Raw genomic sequence first — 24,104 nt, 5'->3', positions numbered from 1 at the left:
CATGTGTGTGCACATACACAAACACGTGAAAAGAGGAGGGCATTTAGTGGGTGAGGGTAGGGAATGAAGGAGGATAACTAGAGAAGATCAGAGACGCAACTAGGAGAGTGAGGACACCATAATTAGGAGTTTGGATTTTATTTTGATGTAGTACAAAGCTGCTGACAGGCTGTAAGCAGGAGTATGACATGATCTAATTTATAAACTAAGCTTTTAAAAAGATCACTCTGGATGCTGTGTGGAGGATGCACTGAAGGGAGCTACAATGGAAGTCAGGAAACTGTAGAAGAACTACCACAGTTCCCTGGACCCAACTTACTCCTTCAACCTACTAGGGATTTGCCCTTCCTAGAGCATCCCTCTTCCCCTCTGCTACCTAGCCACGTCTCTAGAGTTCAAATGTCACCTCCTCTTTCCTAGATCCCATTAGAAGGTAGAGTGTCGTTCTTCCACACTCCCACAGCTCCAGTACCTACATCTACCACGGAACAAAACACCCGTGGTTCCTCCAACTAGACTGTGATTTATTTGAGGGTGGGAATTGTGTTCCTTTTCAGCTTGGTGCCCCAGTGCTCAGCACATTGTGCACTTAGTAAACTTTGTTAAGTGAATGAACAGGCAAATGGTGTGACTGCTTTCAGGGACAATACTAATCACCTGCATCCAATTACTGTTGTTGCACCTGCTCCCTCAACCTCCTTCTCAGGTCATGATCTTGCTTCCTATTTATCTAAGAAAACAGAAACACACACACACACACCTCTTACTTGCAATTGTGTCCATATACTCTATCTTCTCTCCCATTGTTATAGATGAACTGTCCATGCTCCTAAGGCCAACTCTTCCACTGTGCATTAGTCCAATGTCCCTGCTGTCTCTTACATCTACTTTCCAGTGAATTACTCTTGTCAGTACACAAATATCTGCAATACCTTTCATCTTAAATTTTAAAAAGGGAAAATTCCTTGAATTCCCACATTAGCCTGCAGCTATCATTTATTTGTCTGCTAGCCTTTATAGAACTCTTTGAAAGAGTTGAATATACTCACTGCCTTTCATTCTTCTCCTCCTATTCACTCTCAATCCCACTCTGACTAGGCTTTCCTACCCACCATCCCTGGGAAACAAGTCTTATACAGACCACCAAGGACCTCTATGTTGCCAAAGCCATTCAACAATTCTTGATCCTCATCTTGACCATAAGCAGATTTTGCGTTTGCGTGTGTGTGTGTGTGTGTGTGTGTGTGTGTGTGTGTGTGTTTATTGATTTCAGAGAGAAAGGGAGAGGGAGAGATAGAAACATCAATGATGAGAGAAAATCACTGATCGGCTGCCTCCCGCAAACCCCCTACTGGGGATCGAGCCCACAACCCAGGCATGTGCCCTTGGCCGGAATCGAACCTGGGACCCTTCAGTCCACAGGCCTACGCTCTATTCACTGAACCAAACAGCTAGGGCCATAAGCAGATTTCGACATGGTTGATTCATTCCGTTCTTCTGGAAACACTTCCTTATGTCTTGCCCAGGCAGAAATTTTTCTAGGCTATGGCCACCATCAAGTTGCTTTTACAGCCCAATGGCTGCCTCCTTGTACCAAGAAAGGTATATTTGTGACACAGTACCGCATCTACTCACCAGAGCCCAGTAGTTGAGTGTGCACAGTCTCATGGAAAATGATAACAGCAGGGCCCAGGGTGGACAAGGGCACATCCAGGCCACAGCGGGCAGTAGTAGCCTTGAGCTCCTTGGTGAAGTGCTTCAGATAAGCTTCTGAGGCGTCCCCAAGGAACTTGAAGAGGTCATTATGCAGCCGGTCTGCATGAGTTCGATAGATGACGAGGTCTGAGATGGCCAGGACCTTAAGCAGCAGCCGTGTTCTCTGGCTTATATTCACCGTAGCCCCCAGGAGCCCTTCCGTGTCTATCACTGCTACTTTGTGGACTGGGTCATATGCTGCCCACACTCCCACGGTGCAGGACTCCTGGGCAGGGGAGGTTTTGAAGACTTCACGGCCATAAAAGAAAGTGTGATTGAGGGTATGAGACTTCCCATCACCAGTATTTCCAAAAATGGAAACAACCTTCAGATGCTGATCAGGTTTGCAGTCCAATTTCCTAATAAAGTCCTCTTCATTAGACACCTTAAAAAATAAAAGACAATGAAATCAAGAAATGGCAAAATAGCTAGAAACATGTGCAAGAAGAACAAATGCTTCCCAGAGTCAAGGTCCTTGACTAACTTGTTAAAATGGCAAGGAAAAGAAGCCCCAGTATAACAGCCTCCACCCAGCCCTTACCTTAGCAAAGAGCTAACAGGAACTTTTAAAGCCTTAGTCAGTATCAGAACTTAGTAGTCATAAAGAACTAAAAGTATAAAATTCTCAGAAGACGACATAGGAACAAATTTTTATGACCTTGGATTAGGCCATGGTTTCTTAGTTAATACAGCAAAAGCTATACAACAAAAGAAAAGATAGATAAAATGGACTATCACAAATGAAAATTATCATTCTGCAAAGGATATCACCAACACAGTGAAAAGACATCCAAAGAATGGGAGAAAATATTTGTAAATCATATATTTGATAAGGATCTAGTGTTTAGGGTATGTAAAGCATTCAACACGAGCCTGACCAGTGTGGCTCAGTGGTGGAGCATCAACCTATGAAACAGGAGGTCACAGTCAGATTTCCGGTCAGGGTACATGCCCGGTTTGCAGGCTCAATCCCCTGGGGAGCTGGGGCGCGGGGGGGGGGCATGCAGGAGGCAGCAGATCAATGATTCTCTCTAATCATTGATGTTTCTATCACCTCTCCCTCTCCCTTTCTCTCTGAAATCAATAAAAACTTTTTTTTTTTAAGTAATGCCAGGGCCTACCCAGTGTGACTCAGTTGGACGGTCGTCTCGTGTACCGGAAGGTTGCCAGTTATATTCCCAGTCAGGGAACATGCCCTGGGTTGAGGGTTCCATCCCCAGTGGGGGCGTGTACAGGAGTCAACCAATCGATGTTTCTCTCATACCTCGATGTTTCTCTCTCTCTCTCTCTCTCTCTCTCTCCCTATCCCTCTCTCTAAAGTAATAATAATTCTATTTATACATATATATGTATTATATATATATATATTTTCTTACCTAATAATAGACAAGCATGTAAACTGACCGTACATCCGCTACACCCACAGCCAATCAGAGTGAGTATGCAAATTAGAAAGCCAAAGATGGCGGCCGCACAGCTGCTCCAGCTGCAGAGTGGCCAGGCAGGGCAGGATGCCTGCTATGAGAGGGAGGGCAGGGGACGAAGGGATCTACAGGAGCTCAGTGCCGTAGTGAAGACAAGACGAAGACGGCAGACTCCAACCGGAGTCTGCAGCAAAGACAAAGACGGCAGACTCTGGCCGGGGTCTGCAGCGAAGCAGCAAAGAGGAACCAGCCAGAGTCTGCAGTGAAGACGAAGATGGCAGACTCTGGCCGGAGGGAAGGCCTGGGTCCTGGGTGCCAGAGGAAAATCGGTGCCGGAAGCCAAGGGAAGGAAGCCCTATTGCACGAATCTCTTCGTGCAATGGGCCTCTATTGTGTGTGTGTGTGTGTGTATATATATATACATATATATATATACACACACACACACACAACTATTTTAAAAAGGCCAGGAAGGAAGAGACCTGGTGCCAATGAAATATCAAGAGCTCCAAAAAGATTCTCAGGGCCACTACTCTCAGAACACAAGAGTCCCAAGAACAAAATTCCTAATCCAAACAAGTAATGTTTTACTCCAGCTAAAAGAGTGATGAACCTTTACAGCAAGTATCCTCCAGCCATAAGAGAAAAAACACCTTCCTGATACTCAAAGAGTATACTGGTTTGAAAAAGAGCAACTAGAGAAACGTAAATAGACCACTGGATGTGATCATATCAGCCCTCATTTCCCCCATAACCTCAAGATGGTAAACCACTCATCACTATTAATAACATCACTATTGTTACATAGTTAGGAGCCTTAATGTTAATGATCAGACTAATAATTTTCTAAATGCTCACTATATCCATGAGGGCAGGACCCTGTCTACTTTCTCTTTACATCTTTAGCATTTGGAACACCACATGACACAGAGGAGTTCAATGTCCAGCTATTGAATAAATGAATGCCAGACACCCTGTTTGCCATTTTAATCACTTTTCTCCACCCTGTATCTTCCTTAGGGCTTACCACACAGCCTCATTCAATCAACCTGGTAATGGGCTCATGATTTACCAGACAACTGAGAGGAACAAGAAGTTACATGGAATAGCTCATTTATTTATTTTAAATCTTTATTGTTGAAAGTATTATATATATCCCCCCCCCCAGTAACTCCCTCCAGCCCACCCCCACTCCCCGCCCCAGGCTTTCACCACCTAATTGTCCGTGTCCATGGGTTATGCATATATACATACATGGTCCTCCGTTAATTACCTCCCACCCGCCCGCCTTCCCTCTGAGATTTTGCACTCAGAACAGCCCATTTTACACTGGTGTCACTCAGCCAGCCTGGTTCCAAGCTGCTAAGTTGGCCAGCAGGAGAAACAAAACAAAAGCTCCATAAAGGCCAGCTGGTGTGGCTCCGAGGCTGAGCATTGACCTATGAACCAGAAGGTCACGGTTCAATTCCCGGTCAGGGCACATGCTCAGGTTGCAGCTCAATCCCCAGTGGGGGGTGTGCAGGAGGCAGCCGATCAATGATTCTCTCTCATCATTAATGTTTCTATCTCTCTCTCTCTCCCGTCCTCTCTGAAATCAACAAAATAATTTATTTTTTTTAAAAGCTCCATAAACCTCTACTAGCAAGGATCCACCACAAGAGCCATTCACCTTCTCAAACAGTCCCCTCAGTATCCATAAGGGTTGAAGAGTACATCTAAGGATTTTCTCCCCTAGAAATCTACTCTGTTATGAATCTGTTAGCCCACAATTGTTACCCATATATGTAATAGGAGGCACCTATAAAAGGACACATGGGAGCCTTCAGGTACAGAATTACATGTCTCATTACCCATATTGATTAAGTGCTGACTAAATGATGTACATAACATATATAAATTCATTTGGGATGAAAATAAAACACTCCCTATAAGCATCTGGGATATTGTTTGGGCACTTGGTATCCTGGGGTATTAAACACATCTGTTCATGTGTTGGGCATATACAACTGAGTCTAGAGCAAAGAATTCTGGGAGAAGCTCAAAGCTCTAGGCTGGGTTTTGTTTTGTTGTGTTTTTTTTCCTATTAATTGATTTGAAGGAGGGACAAACATTAATATAAGACACATGGACTGTTTGCCTCCCGTACACGCACCCCGACCGGGGATCGAATCTGCAACCTGGGTATGTGCCCTGAGTGGGAATCGAACTCGAGACCTTCTAGTACACAGGGACAATGCTTCAACCAACTGAGCCACACCGGCCAGGGTCATAGGCTGACAGCCCTGGCTAATCATTTAACATGCACTGACTGCATTTTTTTTTCATGTGTAAAATGGGGATATAACCACTTTTGCCTCCCTTGACAGGGTAGTGGTTGCTAATCAAATAAATAGATAAATGAGAATGTGCCTTGCAAACAGAAAACATGGTTCATTTTTCCTTCCTGTATCTTTCACATAATTTTGGTCCCAGTTTTACTACTCAATTTATCTTTAAATGAGCCAGGAGAGAACACCAGGGGTGGGCAAACTTTTTGACTCGAGGGCCACAATGGGTTCTTAAACTGGACCAGAGGGCCAGAACAAAAGTATGGATGGAGTGTTTGTGTGAACTAATATAAATTCAAAGTAAAGGAGCGGAGGGGAGAGCAAGAGAACCGGATAGAACAGCCGGATCTGGCCCGCGGGCCGTAGTTTGCCCAAGGCTGGCCTAGGCCTAGGTGGCAGCAAGACTGGTTTTCAGTAAGGGGAGGAAAAAGTAAAAATAAGAAGACTCCCTTTGATGAGGGAAGGAAAGGGCCAGAAGGGAACAAGGCTCCTGCTCCACTGGTTCTTCCTGTTTGTAATCAATGATCCCACTTTGCATAGCACAACGCCTGGCACAAAGTAAGCACTCAATAAATATTAGCCGTTAATATTTAAAGACCAGCAGTGGGAAAACATCCAGGTGCACTGCAGCAGCAGCTGGGCTGGGACCTGCTTGGTGCTCAGAAGTTGCTCATTCAGGTACTCAATCAGCAATGGTGAGGTCTATACTGATTCTACCTAAAAAATGCTTGCTGCTTGCTTCTGATAACTTCTTTCCTCTCCCTCAAAGCAAAACAACACATTATCATTCATACTGGCTTTACGACTCTTAGTAAAGTTGGCATCTAACTGCATAAACATCTTCAAGAAACTAAACAGTATACCTCTGCATCTCACTCACAAAGCTTTTCACTTTGTGTAGAGTTTGAAGTTGAGTTTCTAAAATGAAAAATAACAGTACTCAGTGAACTTCATTGTTCCAAGTTAGAATTCAGGGCAGTTTATGGTAGTGAAAAGTATCCAGCAGTCAACCTCTGACCCAAGGATGCAACAGAATGATGACAATCTCCCTTAAGAAATTCCTTCTTAGCCCTCCCAGAATCATCCAGGAAGAATGACCAACCACATGGGCTCTGTTGTGAGGAGGCCTGGGAAGGGAAAAGCAAGAGATGGGGAAAGAGCCTTGGAAAGTAAAGTTCAACAGAACACAGTCAGACTCCTGAAAGTAAACACCAAAGACAACAGAAAACAATCCCAAGGCAAGTAGCTCAGCATTGAGGTTCTTTCAGTTTTGGCCTCTCTGGATGAAGAGGATCTAATTGGTACCAACTACAATCACACAGTCCTTCAAATCTTTATAAAGGTGTTTCCTGTGGCCAAGGGCAAAAATCAGCTCCTAACCCAAAGCAATAGAAAGAGCTAAGGGACACTTGCTTGCTTTCAATAACAAACTAATGCTTATCATAAATTCCACCCCTGAACCAAAAAGATTATTTTTTTAAAATATGTTTTTATTTGTTTTAGAGAGAGGGGAAGGGAGAGGGGGAGAGAGAGAAAAACATCAATGTGAGAGAGAAACATCAATTGGCTGCCTCCCACATGCACCCTATCCAGAGATCAAGCTGCAACCTGGGCATGTGCCCGGACCAGGAATGGAACTAGCGACCTTTCAGTGCACAGGATGATGCTCAACCAACTGAGCCACACCGCTAAGACCCAACAGATTATTTTATACCTCTCCATTGAGATTCTAAAACTAGTCTAGGCCGAAACCGGTTTGGCTCAGTGGATAGAGCGTCGGCCTGCGGACTGAAGGGTCCCGGGTTCGATTCCGGTCAAGGGCACGTACCTTGGTTGCGGGCACATCCCCAGTGGGAGGTGTGCAGGAGGCAGCTGGTCGATGTTTCTCTCTCATCGATGTTTCTAGCTCTCTATCCCTCTCCCTTCCTCTCTGTAAAATATCAATAAAATATATTTTTAAAAAAATAAAAATAAAAAAAATAAAACTAGTCTAAGTTGCTTATCCAGTTTGGCTCAGTAGCTAGAACACTGGCCTGCAGACTGGAGGGTCCTGGGTCTGATTCCCGTCAAGGGCACATACCTCAGTTGCAGGCTCGATCCCTGGCCCTGGCTGGGGTGCATGTGAGAGGCAACCAATCAATGTGTCTCTCTCACATCAATGTTTCTCTCTTTCTGTCTCTCCTCCCTTCTCACTCTCTCTAAAAAACAATGAAAAATATCCAAAGTGAGGATTAATAAAAAATAAATAAATAAAACCCAGTCTAAGTCGATACTTATTCCCAAAGTTAAGTTCCTCTTCATTACTTTTCTGTGTTGCCCTTCAGTTTACTTTGCTTTCATTCCATTTTTGGCTGAGTTCAGTGAAAGATACTGAACCCACTGAAACCAACCAGATTCTCGCTCTTATCAGAACTGGGACCACTCTCCTAAAAGGAAACTATAACTTAATATTTCATTTAATTAAGAGAGCAGCACAGGTATAGAACTTGGGTTACAGTTTCCTTATTCCAGGGAAGGGAAAGGGGAAGTGGAAGGTGAGGGAACTCTTCCTTGAAAAATCCAGACCGACTTTCATCATGTTGAAAAATGCTCCAGCCCTAACCGGTTTGGCTTAGTGGATAGAGCTTCGGTCGCGGACTGAAGAAGGGTTCCGGCTTTGATTCCAGTCAAGGGCATGTACCTTGGTTGTGGGCTCGATCCTCAATAGGGGGCATGTAGGAGGCAGCTGATCGATGTTTCTCTCTCATAGATGTTTCTAACTCTCTATCCCTCTCTCTTCCTCTCTGTAAAAATCAATAAAATATATTTTTAAAAAGAAAGAAAAGAAAAAATGCTCCAGGCAATGATTTAAACCCATGGCCTAATTTTAAACAGGATTTTACTTAAACAATGTCAACCAGTCAGTGGCCACTCTAATTTTAAAGCCCAAATGATAAGGAGGCCCCATTCCAATAGCAAACCCCTACTGCCAGAAAGTTCTAGTAAACCTGTTTCTCTAACCCAGAGAGTTCAGAAAAAGGCCTCTCTTTCTATCCTAAAAGAAGTGTATATCTTTGTGTTCATCCATGTATGTATCAATAGCATAACATGAAAAGTACTGTTTCTCAATCAAATGTTTTCTTAAGACCACTGAAGGCATGAGATTGGCTTCACAAATATACTGAACACATTTGGTAAGGGCAAAGATCACTTTCTTCCATTCCAGTCCCCAAAGCGTTCCATTACTTGAGAGGTCAGGAATTCTCCCATGTCTTAGAACTACCCGTGGTTCTTCTAACACATGGCCTCAAAGACACTGTCTGCCGCTCTCCTTTTACTCTAGAGCAGGAGAGAGATTGTTTCTATGTAGAGATGATCCACACAATGAATTCTTTAAAAATAGTCATTTTTAGCTTCATGATCAGTCTCTTTGACCTCAATCAATTCAGCTCTCCATTTATGTCTGAACTAGTGGCCCGGTGCACAAATTCGTGCACATTGAAAGGAAATTAATTACAAGAAATACTTTAATATCACTATTCACCCTTTCTCTATAATAGAAGTGTCAACCAAATTCACGATTGACAATGACAGATCAAAACACAGGTGCGGCCAAAACCGGTTTGGCTCAGTGGATAGAGCATCGGCCTGCAGACTGAAGGGTCCCGGGTTCGATTCCGGTCAAGGGCATGTAACTTGGTTGCGGGCACATCCCCAGTGGGAGGTGTGCGGGAGGCAGCTAATCGATGTTTCTCTCTCATCGATGTTTCTGACTATCTATCACTCTTCCTTCCTCTCTGTAAAAAATCAATAAAATATATTTAAAAAAAAAAAAAAAAAAAAAACACAGGTGCGATTGGCGCCAGCGAGAGCTTTATATGTCTTGCGCATGGGCGAGTCAACTTAGCCTTTTATATATAGAGAATAAACTTGCTTAATTAGACCTGCTTTCTGATTTAGCTAAACTTTTTCCAGCCCAGTGAAGCACCCCAACTTCTCTTTCAGGTAACTGTCAGCAACGCAGTAGTAAATATCAACCTGAAGCAGGTTATTATTGTAGATCACGCAGGGAGAACAAAGGGTAAAATATTTAACTGCAGCAGTGTTTGACTATATTCTGTGCTGTAAGAAAACCTGAAGTCATTTTCAAGGTCCACCATTTCTTATTTCTTTTCAGTCGGGTCAAATTTCTGAGCTTTCTAAATCTTTGTTTTCTGGCTAATGAAAAGAAAATAGGATTCCACCCAGTCTCCTATCTACCTACTCCAGAACTTCTGTGAGGATCAAATGAGATGAGGCACAAGAAAATGCTTCACAGACATTTGATTAAAGTGTAAAATGTTTCCACCTGGCTATAAAGCAAGTTGTGTTCCTGGGCTGAAGAAATTGCAAAGAGGCTAGTCACTAGGGAGAGGAAGCTGGGCATTGCTACATGACATCATTACCGGCGCCCACAGCCACCGTTTCCGGGCTGGGCTGGGCTGGACTGGGCTGTGGGCCGCATTTTGCACCATGGGGTCTCGGCAGCATTGGCTGCAATTTGGTGGGCTGTTGCTCCAGGATGGTGGCAGGGCCTGTGTCCCACTTGGGGGAAGCCAAGTGTTGATTTGTGGATGCCAGGTCTGCGGTACTGTTTCTCTGTAAATGGTCAGTGCGCGTCATGGCAGCTCCTGCGTTGAGCATCTGCCTCCTGGTGGTCAGTGTGCATCATAGCTACTGGTCAGATGGACACTTAGCATATTAGTCTTTTATATAATATAGATAGATAGAAAGCTTTCCAAAGCAAAGCTGAATTCTGAGGACAGACTGGAAATACTGAGGCATCCTCAAGAGCCACATCATCCTCAAAGGACTTTTCCAAGGAACTTACAGATGGGAGATGCAGCTCCCCTTTTAAGTGGCCAGCTACAAAAACAAGCACAGCCCAGCTGGTGTAGCTCAGTGGCTAAGTGTCAACCTATGAACCAGGAGGTCCCGGTTTGATTCCCAGTCAGGGCACATGCCTGGGTTGCGGGCTTGATCCCCAGTAGGGAGCATGCAGGAGGCAGCCGATCAGTAATTCTCTCTCATCACTGATGTTTACCCCCTCTCTTCCCCTCTCCCTTCTTCTCTGAAATCAATAAAAATATTTGCCAAAAAAAACAATAACAATGGGCATAAGGTCCAGTAAAAAGGCTCTGAGACTTAGCAGTGAAAACATGAGGCTAGCTAGACAGAAGACAAGAGAGCTAGATTCAAGTCCACCTCTACCTGAATTACACCAGGGATAATTTACTCAACCCTTCTCTTTCTCAAAGTCTTCATTCTCAACCCATCATCTCTGTTAACATCATCCTGGTTCTGAGATTCCCAAATAGAATGTACTCCATGCTAGCAAGGGGTCTGTATTGTTCACCACTGCAGCCCAGCACAGGGCCTGACACATAATAGGAAATCAACACATACTTGTTAAGACAAATTAATAAACTCAGCACAAAATGCAGATGCTACAGTCTCTTTAGAACGAAACAGTCCATATTACCATTAAGTGTTCACCCAACTAGTCTCCACCACTCACTGACTTTAGAATAACCTTAAAGAAGTTATTTTATTTATCTGAACCTCAGCTTGCTGTGAGGATTAAGGGACACGATGTACATCAAGCACTTTGCACAGTGGAGGCATGGAGCAAATGCTAGAGAAGTGTTGACTGACATTATTGCTGTAGCTGTCTGGTTTACCTCCAGGCCAGTTATTGCAGCCACTACAGAATTTTCATTCCATTATCGCAATTAAAAACCCTCCTGAGGGAAGTTTTCCAATAAATGCCTCCTTATAGAATTAGGGATAATGGGACAAGGAAGATACTCAGTATTTACCACTCCCACCCTCAAAAGGATGTATCTTCAATTTAACGGGGAAAAAAGCTGTTATAAGGTTGCATAATACATATATTATGCATAAGAAAGCATTCAGTCTTCAAAAGAATGATTCCAAGAATTATCACTACACCAGAGACTCACTAAAGTGCTCTTCTCACAGTTTATGCCGAAGATCTTAGTAGATGACACAGCTTTATAAGGAGATCTTTGGTGTCTGAGTCCGAAACTGAGAGGGGTCTGGTTTCTATTCAATATGGAGTGAGATAGTAGAGCTGTGGTTAAGTAAGAATATAGCATATAACTATTTTAAAGTCAATTAACAATAGTAACTCCTCCAGCAATAACACCCTCCTCTGAATGGCCATATTTTCTCTATAACGCTCTGACATTATCCACCTTGTTCTATGTATTTGTCTTCTACTACCACTAGACTGTCCTCTCACCAAGGGCAAATTCAGTGTCTTACTGCCACTTTGTATCTCCCTCAGTTGTCAGCACATAGTAGGCACTCATTAAATATTTGTTGAATTAAATGTTACATTTATTTACTCTCATTAGCACATTTCATTCATTCAACAAATATTTGAGTACATACTATGTGCCAAACACTGTCTAGATGCTGACGAACAGAAGAGGTAAAAATCACTGCCCAGCTCAGCCAGTGTGGCTCAGTGGTTGTGCATCGACCTTTGAACTAGGAAATCACTGTTTGATTCCAGTCAGGGCACATGCCCAGTTGCTGGCTCGAGGGCATGCAGGAAGCAGCTGATTGATGTTTCTCTCTCACATCGATGTTTCTCTCTTTCTCTCCTTCTCCCTTCCTCTTTCTCTAAAAATCAATTAGAAATCTTTAAAAATAATTAATTTTAATTAATTAATTAAATGGCACAAGGGAACCTTCTGGGGGAATAGAAATGTTCTCTACCTTGACCTTTGTGTAAATTATACCACAAAAGAGTTTATTTTTAAAAGTTTTGTTATGTCATGTACTTTTTTTTTATGTCATGTCAAATGGTGATAAGTGGTATGAAAAAAAAATCGGGCCCTAACCGGTTTGGCTCAGTGGATAGAGCGTCGGCCTGCAGACTCAAGGGTCCCAGGTTCAATTCCGGTCAAGGGCATGTACCTTGGTTGTGGGCACATCCCCAGTGGGTTGTGTGCAGGAGGCAGCTGATTGATGTTTCTCTCTCATTGATGTTTCTAACTCTCTATCCCTCTCCCTTCCTCTCTGTAAAAAAATCAATAAAATATATTAAAAGAAAAATAAAATTTTAAAAAGAATCAGGATATAAGACTAGGACTACAAGGTGGGGATAAGGATTGCTCTTATAAATATGATGGTCAGGGGAGGCTGCACTTTAATGCCAAAATCTAGGTCAATCCTTAAAAAAAAAAAAAGTAGCAAACTCAATTTTCTGTGGTAATGAAAGGAAAATGAATGTCACGAACAATGAAAAACAGAACATAAACGTGAAATCATTTGTTTAGTTCTAGACAGAAACTTCCCCCTCCCCCGAAAGTGACAGATTTTTCAGAGATTATTCAAACTAATAAGGCACATAATTGACACTCAATAAATGTTTATGACTGTTGTTAAATGACACATGTAAACTGAATTGAGCTCTTGGAAAAAGGTTATGAGAGATTATGGAAAACACATTAGTCATAAGGATGACATATTCACTAGGCAGAAGCAATTGGGCTGGAAAGCAGAGGAATTTCTAAAATACTCTAGGACTGCTGAATTGCTCTCTTCACCTGAAGCTGGGGTGTCTGTGCCTACATGTCAGAATTAAGCTCTGTCAGTTCTGTTCAAGCATTCCACCATCTAGACTCAAATTCCCTGGGAAAGACAGCAATAATTCAGTCACAAGTAGAAGGAAATCAGAAGAGGAGGAAATTTTCCAGAGCTGCTAGGAAGTGGAATCATCCTCCAGTGAAGTCAAGACAGAGGTCAAGTGCTTACATATGGCTGGTATACACACTCTTCTGCCCAAGAACGCCAGCCACTACCAAGACAACCACACAAACAGTTTAAATAGAGCCTCTTAATTTCTGGCCAAAAGTCATTGGAAAGAGAGGCAAAATGAACAAAACATCCTCCAAGGAAGCATCCACCCTTTCCTGCCTCCAAAAATCCTCCTATGTCCTGCCCATAGGTCTTTCCAATTCCTCTTGCCTAGAACCTTCTACAATCCCTTCTTCAGGGTCTCATCCATTAGCTTTCCTCTGATTTCCCACCACCAATCAAATGTGCTCAATTCGTTTAGCAGGTCTAAGCCCCGAGAGAAAGGATCTCATGGGAGCTCCTCCCAAGGCAAGCAAGACTCCCCAGGAAACTGTAGCCTGCCTTCCATCTCCAGTATAAACTCGAAGGTGGTACGACCAGGAGATGCATCCGCAGGGAAAATATATAAGGTCAACAGAATAAGAAATCTGCCTCTTATACTACCCCTGACTCAAAAAGCCAGATGTTTGCCCAATTCCAGAAAAACATCAATCACTTTAAGGAAGTGACAGACCAGAAAAAAATAGAACTGCACAAACTGGAGGTAACTTGAAATAGTTAAAAATAAGTTCCCTGAAAAGCTGACTCACAGTGATTTTTGATGGCTTATATGGGTCAAATTTTAAACAGCCCTGCACTAAACAAAATAACCTCCCAGGTTAAACGCCAGGAGCCTGTTACAACAGCGCAAGGCTGAGAAAGCTCAGAAGATGCAGAGCAGAAACTGAAGGCACACAATAGGGGCTCTTTCATTTTTTTGCCTGTCTGAGTCACCCTCAACCCTGCATTTCCCAGTAATCCCATACAATGCCTCCCCCTCCACCATGATTACTAAACAAAAGGGGCTTTTAGTGGAGGGAGCCTCTGCTACTTCTCCAATTATTGCTTATTATTTCGACACACAGCTCCTGAACAGACCTATGGCTTTGTGTTACTTTTTAAAATAGAGCACCTAAGAACCAAAAGTAAATATATATTCATGTTCTGACCAGAACTTACCAAAAGGCTAACAGCCACAGCACCAAAATTGGTCCTTACAAGAACTCGGCCATTGGGAGAGAAAAACGGGGAAGTCCCACAATTTAGAAGATTATGACCCCTCTGGCTCATGACCTATTGACCAGAATTAAGTTAAGGGGTTTCTGCCAGCCTGTCTGAAACCAAGGGCCTGGAAAGAGCAAGCCCCACCCAGCCAGGTACCCTAGACCCGGAAGCAGAGAAAGGGCCAAGGAGTCACCAGCAGATGAGGCTAGCACAGCCAGCTTGTGGTTCAGGATTCCCATGCAGTCTGAAAACATCCTCCGCTATTTTCCATTCCTGGATCCCATTAAAATAATGTCTCTTTTAGCCAACTTAAAAAAAAAAAAAAAAGCCCAGTCCCAGTATTTTGAGCCACACTATTCTGGGACTGTAAACAAGTGACGCAGCCAAGTACCATGATGGGTCTTCTTAAAGGGACGGTCTCAGTGAGATGAGGTCCACCACGGACTTCGCTGAGGGAAGGACAAAGACTCCCTTGGTCTCCCGTTTCCTGGAGGGCCCAAGGCTGTCAATTTCTGAGTCAAGGAGGGCCTGCCCAGTGGGTATTTTCTTAGCTTCTCATTGACCACCCCAGCTCACTGGCTTCCTTAGCACCCTGCATGCTGGGGCATGAGGAGTCTTTTGGCATGAAAAACTCCCTGGTTCTCCTAATGTCCCAGTCAGGAGTCAGTCAGCATAAAGAGGAAACAGGGAACATTTCCTGTCAGGCTGCTGCTCTATTCTCTTGGAAAGAGGACAGTTATAGGAAGTTTGTAGAAAAGAGACAAAGAGGAAAATGGGGTGATTATGAAAAAAAAAAACAAAAAAAACTTGTATGGGGTTTAAATGTATGTGTACATAAGAATGAAGAGAAAATTTTGAATCTTTTTTCCCATTTACGAATAAACATTCTGGTAAGATATCTGAATTCCTACTATCCTCTTCCTTCCCTTTAAGAACCCTAATTAGAACTATTTTTCTAACCTTTGAGTTATTTGCTAAGGTTGTTGTCTCTAACTTCAAGAGATTATGGGCTGTAAATAATGGATCCTTAAATCCTTTGGTTTTCCTAGCACAATTCTACTTGGCCTAGAAAAATCAAGGAACACAACCCAGAAAGTCTAACTCTTTCATATGCCAAAAGAAAATACTGATTTCACCTAGATTACTTCTGAGTGAACAGAACCAAAAGAGGGAGAGAAAAAAAATTAGTGTACCGATTAAATATTTTGTTCCTGATATATTTTCCACTTCACTAGAATCCAGGTCTCCTATTCAACCAAACCTTCATCTGTTAGATCAGGTTCCCAATCTCAGCACTACTGACATTTTGTACCAGATAATTATTATTTTTGTTAATCCTCACCCAAGGATATTTTTTCCCCTTTGATTTTTAGAGAGAGTGGAAGGGAGAAGGAGAGACAGAGAGAGAGAAACATCGATGTGAGAGACATCGATTGGTTGCCTCCCACACACACCCCAACTGGGGATGGGGATCAAGCTTGCAACTGAGGTATGTGCCCTGGACCAGAATCGAACCCAAGACTCTTCAGTCCATGAGCCGATGCTCTAACGACTGACCTAAACCAGCTAGAGCCAGATAATTCTTTTTGTGGGGGGCTGCCATAATGAGGCAAAATCACTCCTGGTTGAGAATTACTGTGTTAGTTTAATACCAAATGAGGCTAATTTAGCTCTTTATTGTATAAATTTTGTTCTTAAAGACCTTTAGTTTTATAGATTCAATAAAAGTTGGGGTATTAAGCAGGTGCTATTTGCACAAACCAAATGCCCAGGAGTCACCACTAAGTTCTCTCATTCCCTCACTCCTCCACCCAATATATCAGCATTCATTTTACATCCAAACTTTGTCCCTCATTCATTAATATTTTTCCATCTCATCATGTCAATGATAACACCAAATCTAAGCCACCTCTCACCTCACCTTCTGCCATAGCCTCCTAAGTGGTTTCACCGCTTTCACTCGTGTCCCCCTACAATCACGACAATCTAGTCTTCACACTCTAGTAAAGAGACATCTCTTAAAAAGTTCTATCAGAAGCAGATAGGTGCTTCTCATTACTCTCATAATCCAGTTATTTCTAGGGTCTACAAGGCCCCATGTGATGTGGCACCTGCTTGTTTCTGCACCCGTTTCCTTAACACACTCTACAACTCACTCCAGCCACACTGGCATACTCAAACATGCTGCATGTCCCACCTTCTTTTTGTTCCCATTTCCCTCTGGAGGTCTATTTGCCCAGGTAGTATCAATCATCAGGTCTTTGCTTGTAAGTCACCTCTACAATAAAACCTTCCCTGACTATCCTGCAAGAGTGGATTCCAAATCATCTTCCAGGCCCTGGCGGGGTAGCTCAGTTAGTTAGATCATCGTTCCGAAACACCAAGGTTGTAGGTTCGATCCCTGTTCAGGGCACATACAAGAATCAACCAATGTATGTATAACTAAGTGGAACAACAAATTGATGTTGCTCTCTCCCCCTCTTCCTCTCTCTCGCTAAAATCCATCAATAAAAATAATAATACTACAACTAAACCATCTGTTTATGTGTTTTACATATGTGAACTGTGCTTTCCCCACTTAAATGGTAAGTTCTAGGATGACTGGACCAAGTTTTTTAACCATGTATCCCTGGAACCTAGAAAGTGCCTGGCACATAACATACGGTCAATAACTGTGATGAATTATTGAGTGGCTTTGGCTAGCAGGCCACAAATGAGTTTCTACTTCTGAGACCAAAAGTTAGTCTCTCATCAAATTTATAATTCTAGTACCCAGTCAAATGACAACAACGGAATGATAAAAACTTTTCACCTCTAAAAGGTAACTTTTTGTCCTTTAAGTTTTCCAAAAGAAACTGAATAATTGAATCACAAGCAACAAACCTTAGGAGACTCTAGGCCATAGAATTTGAGGAAACCACACATAACATTAACAGCCTATAAGTTGCTAAAACATTCCTTATGTACACAGATGCCTAGAAACAAGAAAATAAAAACAAAGTTGGGTCCTAACTCACAGAATTTTTTTTTTTTGTCTTTTCTCTTTCTTTTTTATTCCCCTTTTTTTTTTTTTCCTTATATGGAACGCTTCACGAATTTGCGTGTCATCCTTGCGCAGGGGCCATGCTAATCTTCTCTGTAGCGTTCCAATTTTAGTATATGTGCTGCCGAAGCGAGCACTCTATTCCCCTTTTCTTTCTTTTTTTACTTTTTTTCTTTCATAGAGTATTTATTGCTATGAAGAAGGAGTTCCTCAATGACAAGTCTTACATTAATATAGAGCTCTTTCATTTTATTCTTACAGCAGCCATGAGGAACTGGTGATCTGATGCTTTTGACCATATGAAGCTTAATTAGAAAGTTTAAATGATTTGGTCAAAGATAGCGGAAGTGTCACAAAGCAAGGATCTTAGAGCCAGATACCTGTGTTCAAATCCTCTGCCACTTACTGTAACTTGATCTTGGCAAGTTAGTTCACCTCTCTATGCTTCGGTGTCCTCATCTATAAAATACAATGCTGTAGATGGAATGTTTGTATCCCCTCTAAAATTCACATGTTGAAATCTAACCCCCAATATGATGGTATTAGGAGATGGGGCCTTTGGAGGTGACTAGATCATTAGAATAATGCCCTCATGAATGGAATTACATGGTCCTTTATGAAAGAAACCCAAGAGCCCTAGCCAATTTGGTTTCAGTGGATAAGAGGGGTCCTTATCAAGGACACATACCTTGGTTGCAGGCTTGATCCCAGCCCTGGTTAGGGCAGAGCGGGAGGCAGCCAATCTATGATTCTCTCTCATCATTGATGTTTCTATCTCTCTATCCCTCTCCCTTCCTCTCTGAAATCAATAAAAATATATATTTTTAAAAAAAGAGGGGGATGAGAGGAGAACGAGAGCAAGCTGGAAGAGGTTAATTGGGGGAAAAAGAGAGCCTATGAAATATTTTCAACAATGAAGATTAAAAAAAAAAAACTACTGCAACAGACTGGTAGTGGACACTATGTGCCAGGCCTTAAGATAAATCCTTCCCATTCCTAATATCTTTGAATCCTCTCAACTACTACTACGGAGTAGAAGGCACAGAGCTTATAACTTAACATGGTTATATAGCCAATAAGTGTTATAGCCAGGATATGAATCAAGCAGTCTTCACTCGAAAGCATAGACCTTACACTACCTTCTCTGGAAAGTATAAACATTATACCACCCCTTCCCCAATCTCCCTTAGTGGTCATACACTACCCTCTCCCCACCTCAGAATCAAATCAAATGTTCTTCAGTCCTTCTGTAATCCCAGGTGTCTCACTGGCTTTTACTAATCAGAAGCCTATACATGAAAATAAGAAGAGCCCATCTGGAGAGAATACTATCCTTATCAAATGCCACTTAAAAAAAAATTTTAATGGAATCCAGAGAGGAAGGAAGGGAGGGAGAGCGAGGGTAGAGAGAAAGATAAAGAGAGAGAGAGAGAGAGAGGATAGAGAGAAATATCACAGACACACATGGATGGGTTGCCTCCCATACTCTGAACCACAACCTAGGTATATGCCCTGACCAGGAATTGAACCCGCAACCTTCAGTGCACAGACAACACTCCAACTGAGCCACACCAACCAGGGCTCAAATGCCATATATACATATATATATATATATATATATATACACACACACACACACACACACACACATATATATATATACATACATACATATATATACACACACACACACATATATTGTTATTGATTTCAGAAAGGGAGGGAGAGGGAGAGAGGGAGAAACATCAATGATGAGAGAGAATCATTGATCCGCTGCCTCCTGCACGCCCCCCACTGGGGATCAAGCCCAAAACCTGGGCATGTGCCCTTGCCTGGAATCAAACCCGGAACCCTTCAGTCTGCAGGCAGACGCTCTATTCACTGAGCCAAACCAGCTAGGGCGCAAATGCCACTTTTTAAAGACCGGCTGGTGTGGCTCAGTGGTTGAACATCGACCCATGAATCAGGAAATCATGGTTTGATTCCCAGTCAGGGCACATGCCAGGGTTTCAGACTCAATCCCCAGTACAAGGTATGCAGGAGGCAACCAATCATTGATTCTCTCTTATCAGTGGTGTTTCTATGCCTCTCCCCATCTCCCTTCCTCTCTCTGAAATCAATACAGACATACTAAAAAAAAAAAGACCTGCCTCTCTAAAGGGAGTGAGCAGGCTTATGACTTATTGCCTAATACTCCCTTGGTACTCACTATCAGGGTTTCTTTCCCTGCACAGGTAGAATCCCTCATCATTCACATTTATTCACAACTTGCCAAAGTGTTCTCGTTCAGAAAACGGTTCTAAATCAGTTCTTCCTAATAATAACAACAGCTATCATATACTGAGCACTTATTATGCAATAAGCTAAACAAAACTGCCATTTCATCCTCGCAACAACCAATGAAGTCTCAACGTTCCCAATTTATAGATGAAAAAAACTGAGGCTCAGAGAAGAAATTCAGTCGAAAAGAAAAAAAGAGAGAAATTCAGCCCAAAGTCACACAACTTGGTAAGAAACTAAACCTGACTCCTTGCAATTTAAGCTTTCAGGGGTCTTGCCTTTTAATGATTAAAATGGGAGCTCCTCCAAGACTCCCCGTTTGAGAGCTACCTTCCAACAACAGATCTGCCCCACTACCACCACATGAATCCCCAAGGGCTTACCTGAATTTCTTCATTTTCATCTACGAGGAGGAAACTCACAACCTTCTCAGTCATCTTCTTCCTCTTGGTCTCCTCATCCATCTCTTCTTCCTCCAGTAACTCCTGGGCCTTAGTGACATGGTAGACAGTAACGGGGTGTCTCCTTTTGTTACCCCCAGAATGAGTCCTCTTCTGGCACTCCAGGCACAAGTTGATTTTACAGGTCTGGCACCTCACAGCTGCCCTTTGCCTAACACCTGGTGAATGCCCATTGGGGCCCTTGCAGGGGTCACAGTAAGGGATGTGGCCAGGTTTGAGTCTTATCCGCTCATGGTTTCTCAGGCGCTCCTGCCGATGGAGCTCCTCCTCGCAGCGGAGACACTGCAGACTGCAGCACTCATCACACTCAAAGACAGCTTCATCAGTCCCGCTGCAGGCGTAACTTTCCTGGCACATAAGCCCTGGATTCAGGCCCTTCTGTGCTGGGGAAGTCTGAGCACTCATACTCAGGTTGGTAAGGAAATCAACCACCATAAAACAGCCACTGGGCTTTCCCCAGCAGTGAAAACAAAGGCTTTGAGTACGAAGACCACACAGAAATACCACAGGGTTCTGAACACCTTACACTTACACTTACACACACACACACATTCAGTGTCCCATTAGAATTCTTCACACACTCACAAATGTTCAAGTTTTTAATTTTCTGCCACCAAGGCTTCTGTATCAGCAGCAATGTTCATTTGGTTTGATGGTTTTATCCTCCATAAAGTGCAGACAAATATGTGGTCCAAATTAACTTGGAAGGGTCTTTTATGGCTATCAGAGAGAGAGCTGACGGGTTCACTGAGGTGGACTCATTAGTTGGGCCTCAAGCACAAGGTTTTGGTAATGAAAGAGAGTGGTCAGAAGCTCTTTAATGTAATCCAACCTCAAGTCAATACTTCGGGGGTAACCTAAAAAAAAGGAAGGAAAAGGATTTCACTCATCTAAAAACAGAAGTACACCTTAAAAAAAAAAAAAAAAAAAGCCCTGGCCAGTTTACTCAGTGATTAGAGCATCAGCCACTGGACCCAAGGGCTCAAGTTCAATTCCCAGTCAAGGGCATGTACCTCGGCTGCAGGCTCGATCCCCAGCCCCATTGGGGCAAGTGCGGGAGGCAACCAATCGATGTGTCTCTCTCACATCAATGTTTCTCTCTTTCTCTCTCTCCCCCCCTCCTCCATCCTCTCCACTCTCTCTAAAAAAAAAAAAAATCCCTGGGGTCCGAGGGGGTCAATAGGGAAAAAAAGGGGACATATGTAATAATTTCAACAATAAACAATTATTTTAAAAAATCAGTGGAGTGCTGGCTTCAGCAGCACATATACTAAAATTGGAACAATACAGAGAAGATTAGCATGGCCCCTGTGCATGGATGACACGAAAATTTGTGAAGAGTTCCAACTTAAAAAAAAAAAAAAAATCACTGGAAAAAATAAATAAAAATGCCCTCAGGTGAGGATTAAAAAAAAATACAACACCAAAACTCCTGTAAGAAATTTCACTCTTGCTTGTAAAATTTACACTGGTTCAGCCTTGCCAGCATAGCTCACTGGTTGAGCATCAACCCATGAACCAAGAGATCACTGAATAGATTCTGGGTCAGGACACATGTACCGGTTGCAGGCACCATCACCAGTAGGAGGCGTGCAGGAGGCAGCCGATAAGAGGTTTCTCTCTCATCGGATGTTTCTATTTCTCTATTCCTCTTCCTTCCTCTCTCTAAAATCAGTAAAAATCTTTTTATTTTATTTTTATTTACACTGGTTCATTCTGACCTAGCAATTTCTTCTCAAAATTATGGTCAAGTTGTCCTTTGAAAATAACCACTACCTCTAGGCCCAAGGCTTCTAAGAGACTTTGCTACTTTATTTCCCATAAATTTTCTGTTCACTCAGTTATAAATTCAGAATAAAAATCACTGGCCTGGCTGGCGTGGCTCAGTGGTTGAGCACTGACCTGTGAACCAGGAGGTCACAGTTCGATTCCTGGTCAGGGCACATGCCCAGGTTGAGGGCTAGATTCCCAGTGTGGGGCATGCAGGAGGCAGCCGATCAAGCCTCAAGCCGATGGATGGTTCTCTCTGATCATTGATGTTTCCATCTCTCTCTCCCTCTCCCTTCCTCTCTGAAATAAATAAAAATATGTATTTTTTAAATCCCTAAGCAAAAAATCCTTGGAGGGACAACCTTCTGCACCCCCACATGCACTCCACAATTGGGAAAGATGGAGAAAGAAGCCTGTAAAAAGCTAAAGAAATGATAATAGTAATAAACTTTAGCTCCATCAAAGTACTAGAGTTGTTGCAAGTCTAGACAGATGCCTATTAAGAACTCTAAACCTGGAAACAAGAATCACCATTTCATGCTTGAAAACAATATAAAACAATTACTGTACTTCCTTTTGTTCCTTCTCTAACTGAAAAAAAAAAAAAGAGCAACAGGAGACAGAATTCCTCCACTATGGCCCACCGCAAAGCCAGACCTGCAGTGAGTTAAAACCATTTTTCTCTTTGTTACTCAAAAACTTAAAAATATATATGTAACTGGGGCAGGAAAGGGGCTTTTGTGACTTCTACAATTATATTCCTAACTCCCCTCAGCCTTGACACCCATTCTAAATCCCAACGAAATGCAAAGCCCTCTTTTCAGATATTTCCTACTCCTCCTCCACAGAAATCAACCGATCAATCTTATTTTCAGATAAACAAGGAAGGCGAAGGGAGTGACTAGGAGACCTTATTTACACTCTAACCTCAGACGAGCCCAACTAGCTCCCACACGGAAACAAAAATTTGTCGCAACTGAGAAAAATATAAAATCAGCCTTCAAAAGAACACCTCACCGCCCGCCAGGCAAAGCAAACAATCTGCCCACTCTGCCCCCTACCTCGGTATCTCTCTCCAGCCAGGGGATTCCTCACCCTTCCTTCCTCCCAGGCAACACCACCACAACCCGAGGGTAGGAGCACAGTCTACGAACAAAGAAGGGCTCCCCAAACCCCCCACAAACACGGGCAGAGGCCAGAGCCGAATCTATTGTTTATGCCACCCCACCCCCACAACAGCCGCACCCGCCACCCCCCCCCCCCCTTGGGGGCAGCCTGAGCTCCAGGACTACGGTTCGTCCCCTAGGCAGGGCCGTGCCCTTCCCTCCCAACCCGCGACGGCCAGGGGACCCCACCATGGAGCAGCTCGGCTGCGGCCAGGCGGCGTCGGGGGACCACGGGGCGCCGGTGGGGGCGGGGGCTGTTTCTCAGGACACCGGAGGATCCATCCTCATTTCCATCTCCGCCCCCCACCTCCTTCGCAGCCTCCCGGGCTTCCTCCTCTCCTGTTGTCAGTTGTGATCAGCTGATCGGAGTGAACTTCTACCAGCTCCGACTAACAGGAAGGCGTGAGCTGTGTGTGCAGCCCTGGGAGGGAGGAGGGGGCGGGGGTGGAGTCTGACGCTCCAAACGCGGAGAATGGTACGCACAGCTTCCGGGGAAATGTAGTTTCCTGGAGAGGCATCCTCCCCTACACGACGGAAGTGGGGGCCCTGAATGACTACAACTCCCAGTACTGAAGAGCTTGCTCGTGCCAGGAAGCGGTGGAAACAAGCCATGAAGCATTTCGGGAGTTGGAGTTTTTGCATTGACTGTGGTTTCTGCTGTTTTCAGAGCGTTGTTTTGGGCACTGGCCCCAGAAAGGATGGCGTTAAGTTAGAGAATTGATGTAATGTGTAGTATACGCAAGGTAATTTCATCGCAAATAACCCTTATTTCCCACCATTCCTTCAGAAATGTGTAAAAACAGCCTCCACTTCCTCAATTTCACCATGTACAAAGTAGGGGGAAAAAATAATGGATAAAAGAATAAAAATACTCCTGTGAGTTTTGTTTTCCATTTACCAGTATTCGCCAAGCCAACCATTAATTTCCACCTCTCCTACCTTTTATTTTTTCTGACCTTTCCTTACATAGTTTCTGAATTTTAAGT

General features: G+C 43.3%; 1 protein-coding gene across 2 annotated transcripts in view; it reads right to left on the bottom strand.

Moving 5' to 3' along the window:
* The window catches only part of ZFYVE1 (zinc finger FYVE-type containing 1), a 50,113-nt gene extending 26,572 nt beyond the window's left edge, over positions 1-23,541 (bottom strand). Inside the window, exons 1-3 of one of the 2 annotated variants that reach the window (XM_080643773.1) lie at positions 23,426-23,541; positions 20,105-21,039; positions 1,636-2,140 (exon numbers count right to left, since the gene is read on the bottom strand). In XM_080643773.1, coding sequence (XP_080499899.1) covers positions 1,636-2,140; positions 20,105-20,617 — 1,018 coding nt within the window. In that variant the 5' untranslated portion in view covers positions 20,618-21,039; positions 23,426-23,541. Of the gene's footprint in view, positions 1-1,635; positions 2,141-20,104; positions 21,040-23,307 lie in introns of both variants that reach the window. The other variant, XM_080643772.1, reaches the window with a different exon arrangement.
* Between the last annotated feature and the right edge of the window lie 563 nt (positions 23,542-24,104).

Source organism: Plecotus auritus (genome assembly GCF_963455305.1).
Source record: "Plecotus auritus genome assembly, chromosome: 1".
Classification (NCBI taxonomy): domain Eukaryota; kingdom Metazoa; phylum Chordata; class Mammalia; order Chiroptera; family Vespertilionidae; genus Plecotus; species Plecotus auritus.
This window is presented reverse-complemented; position numbering and strand designations above follow the sequence as displayed.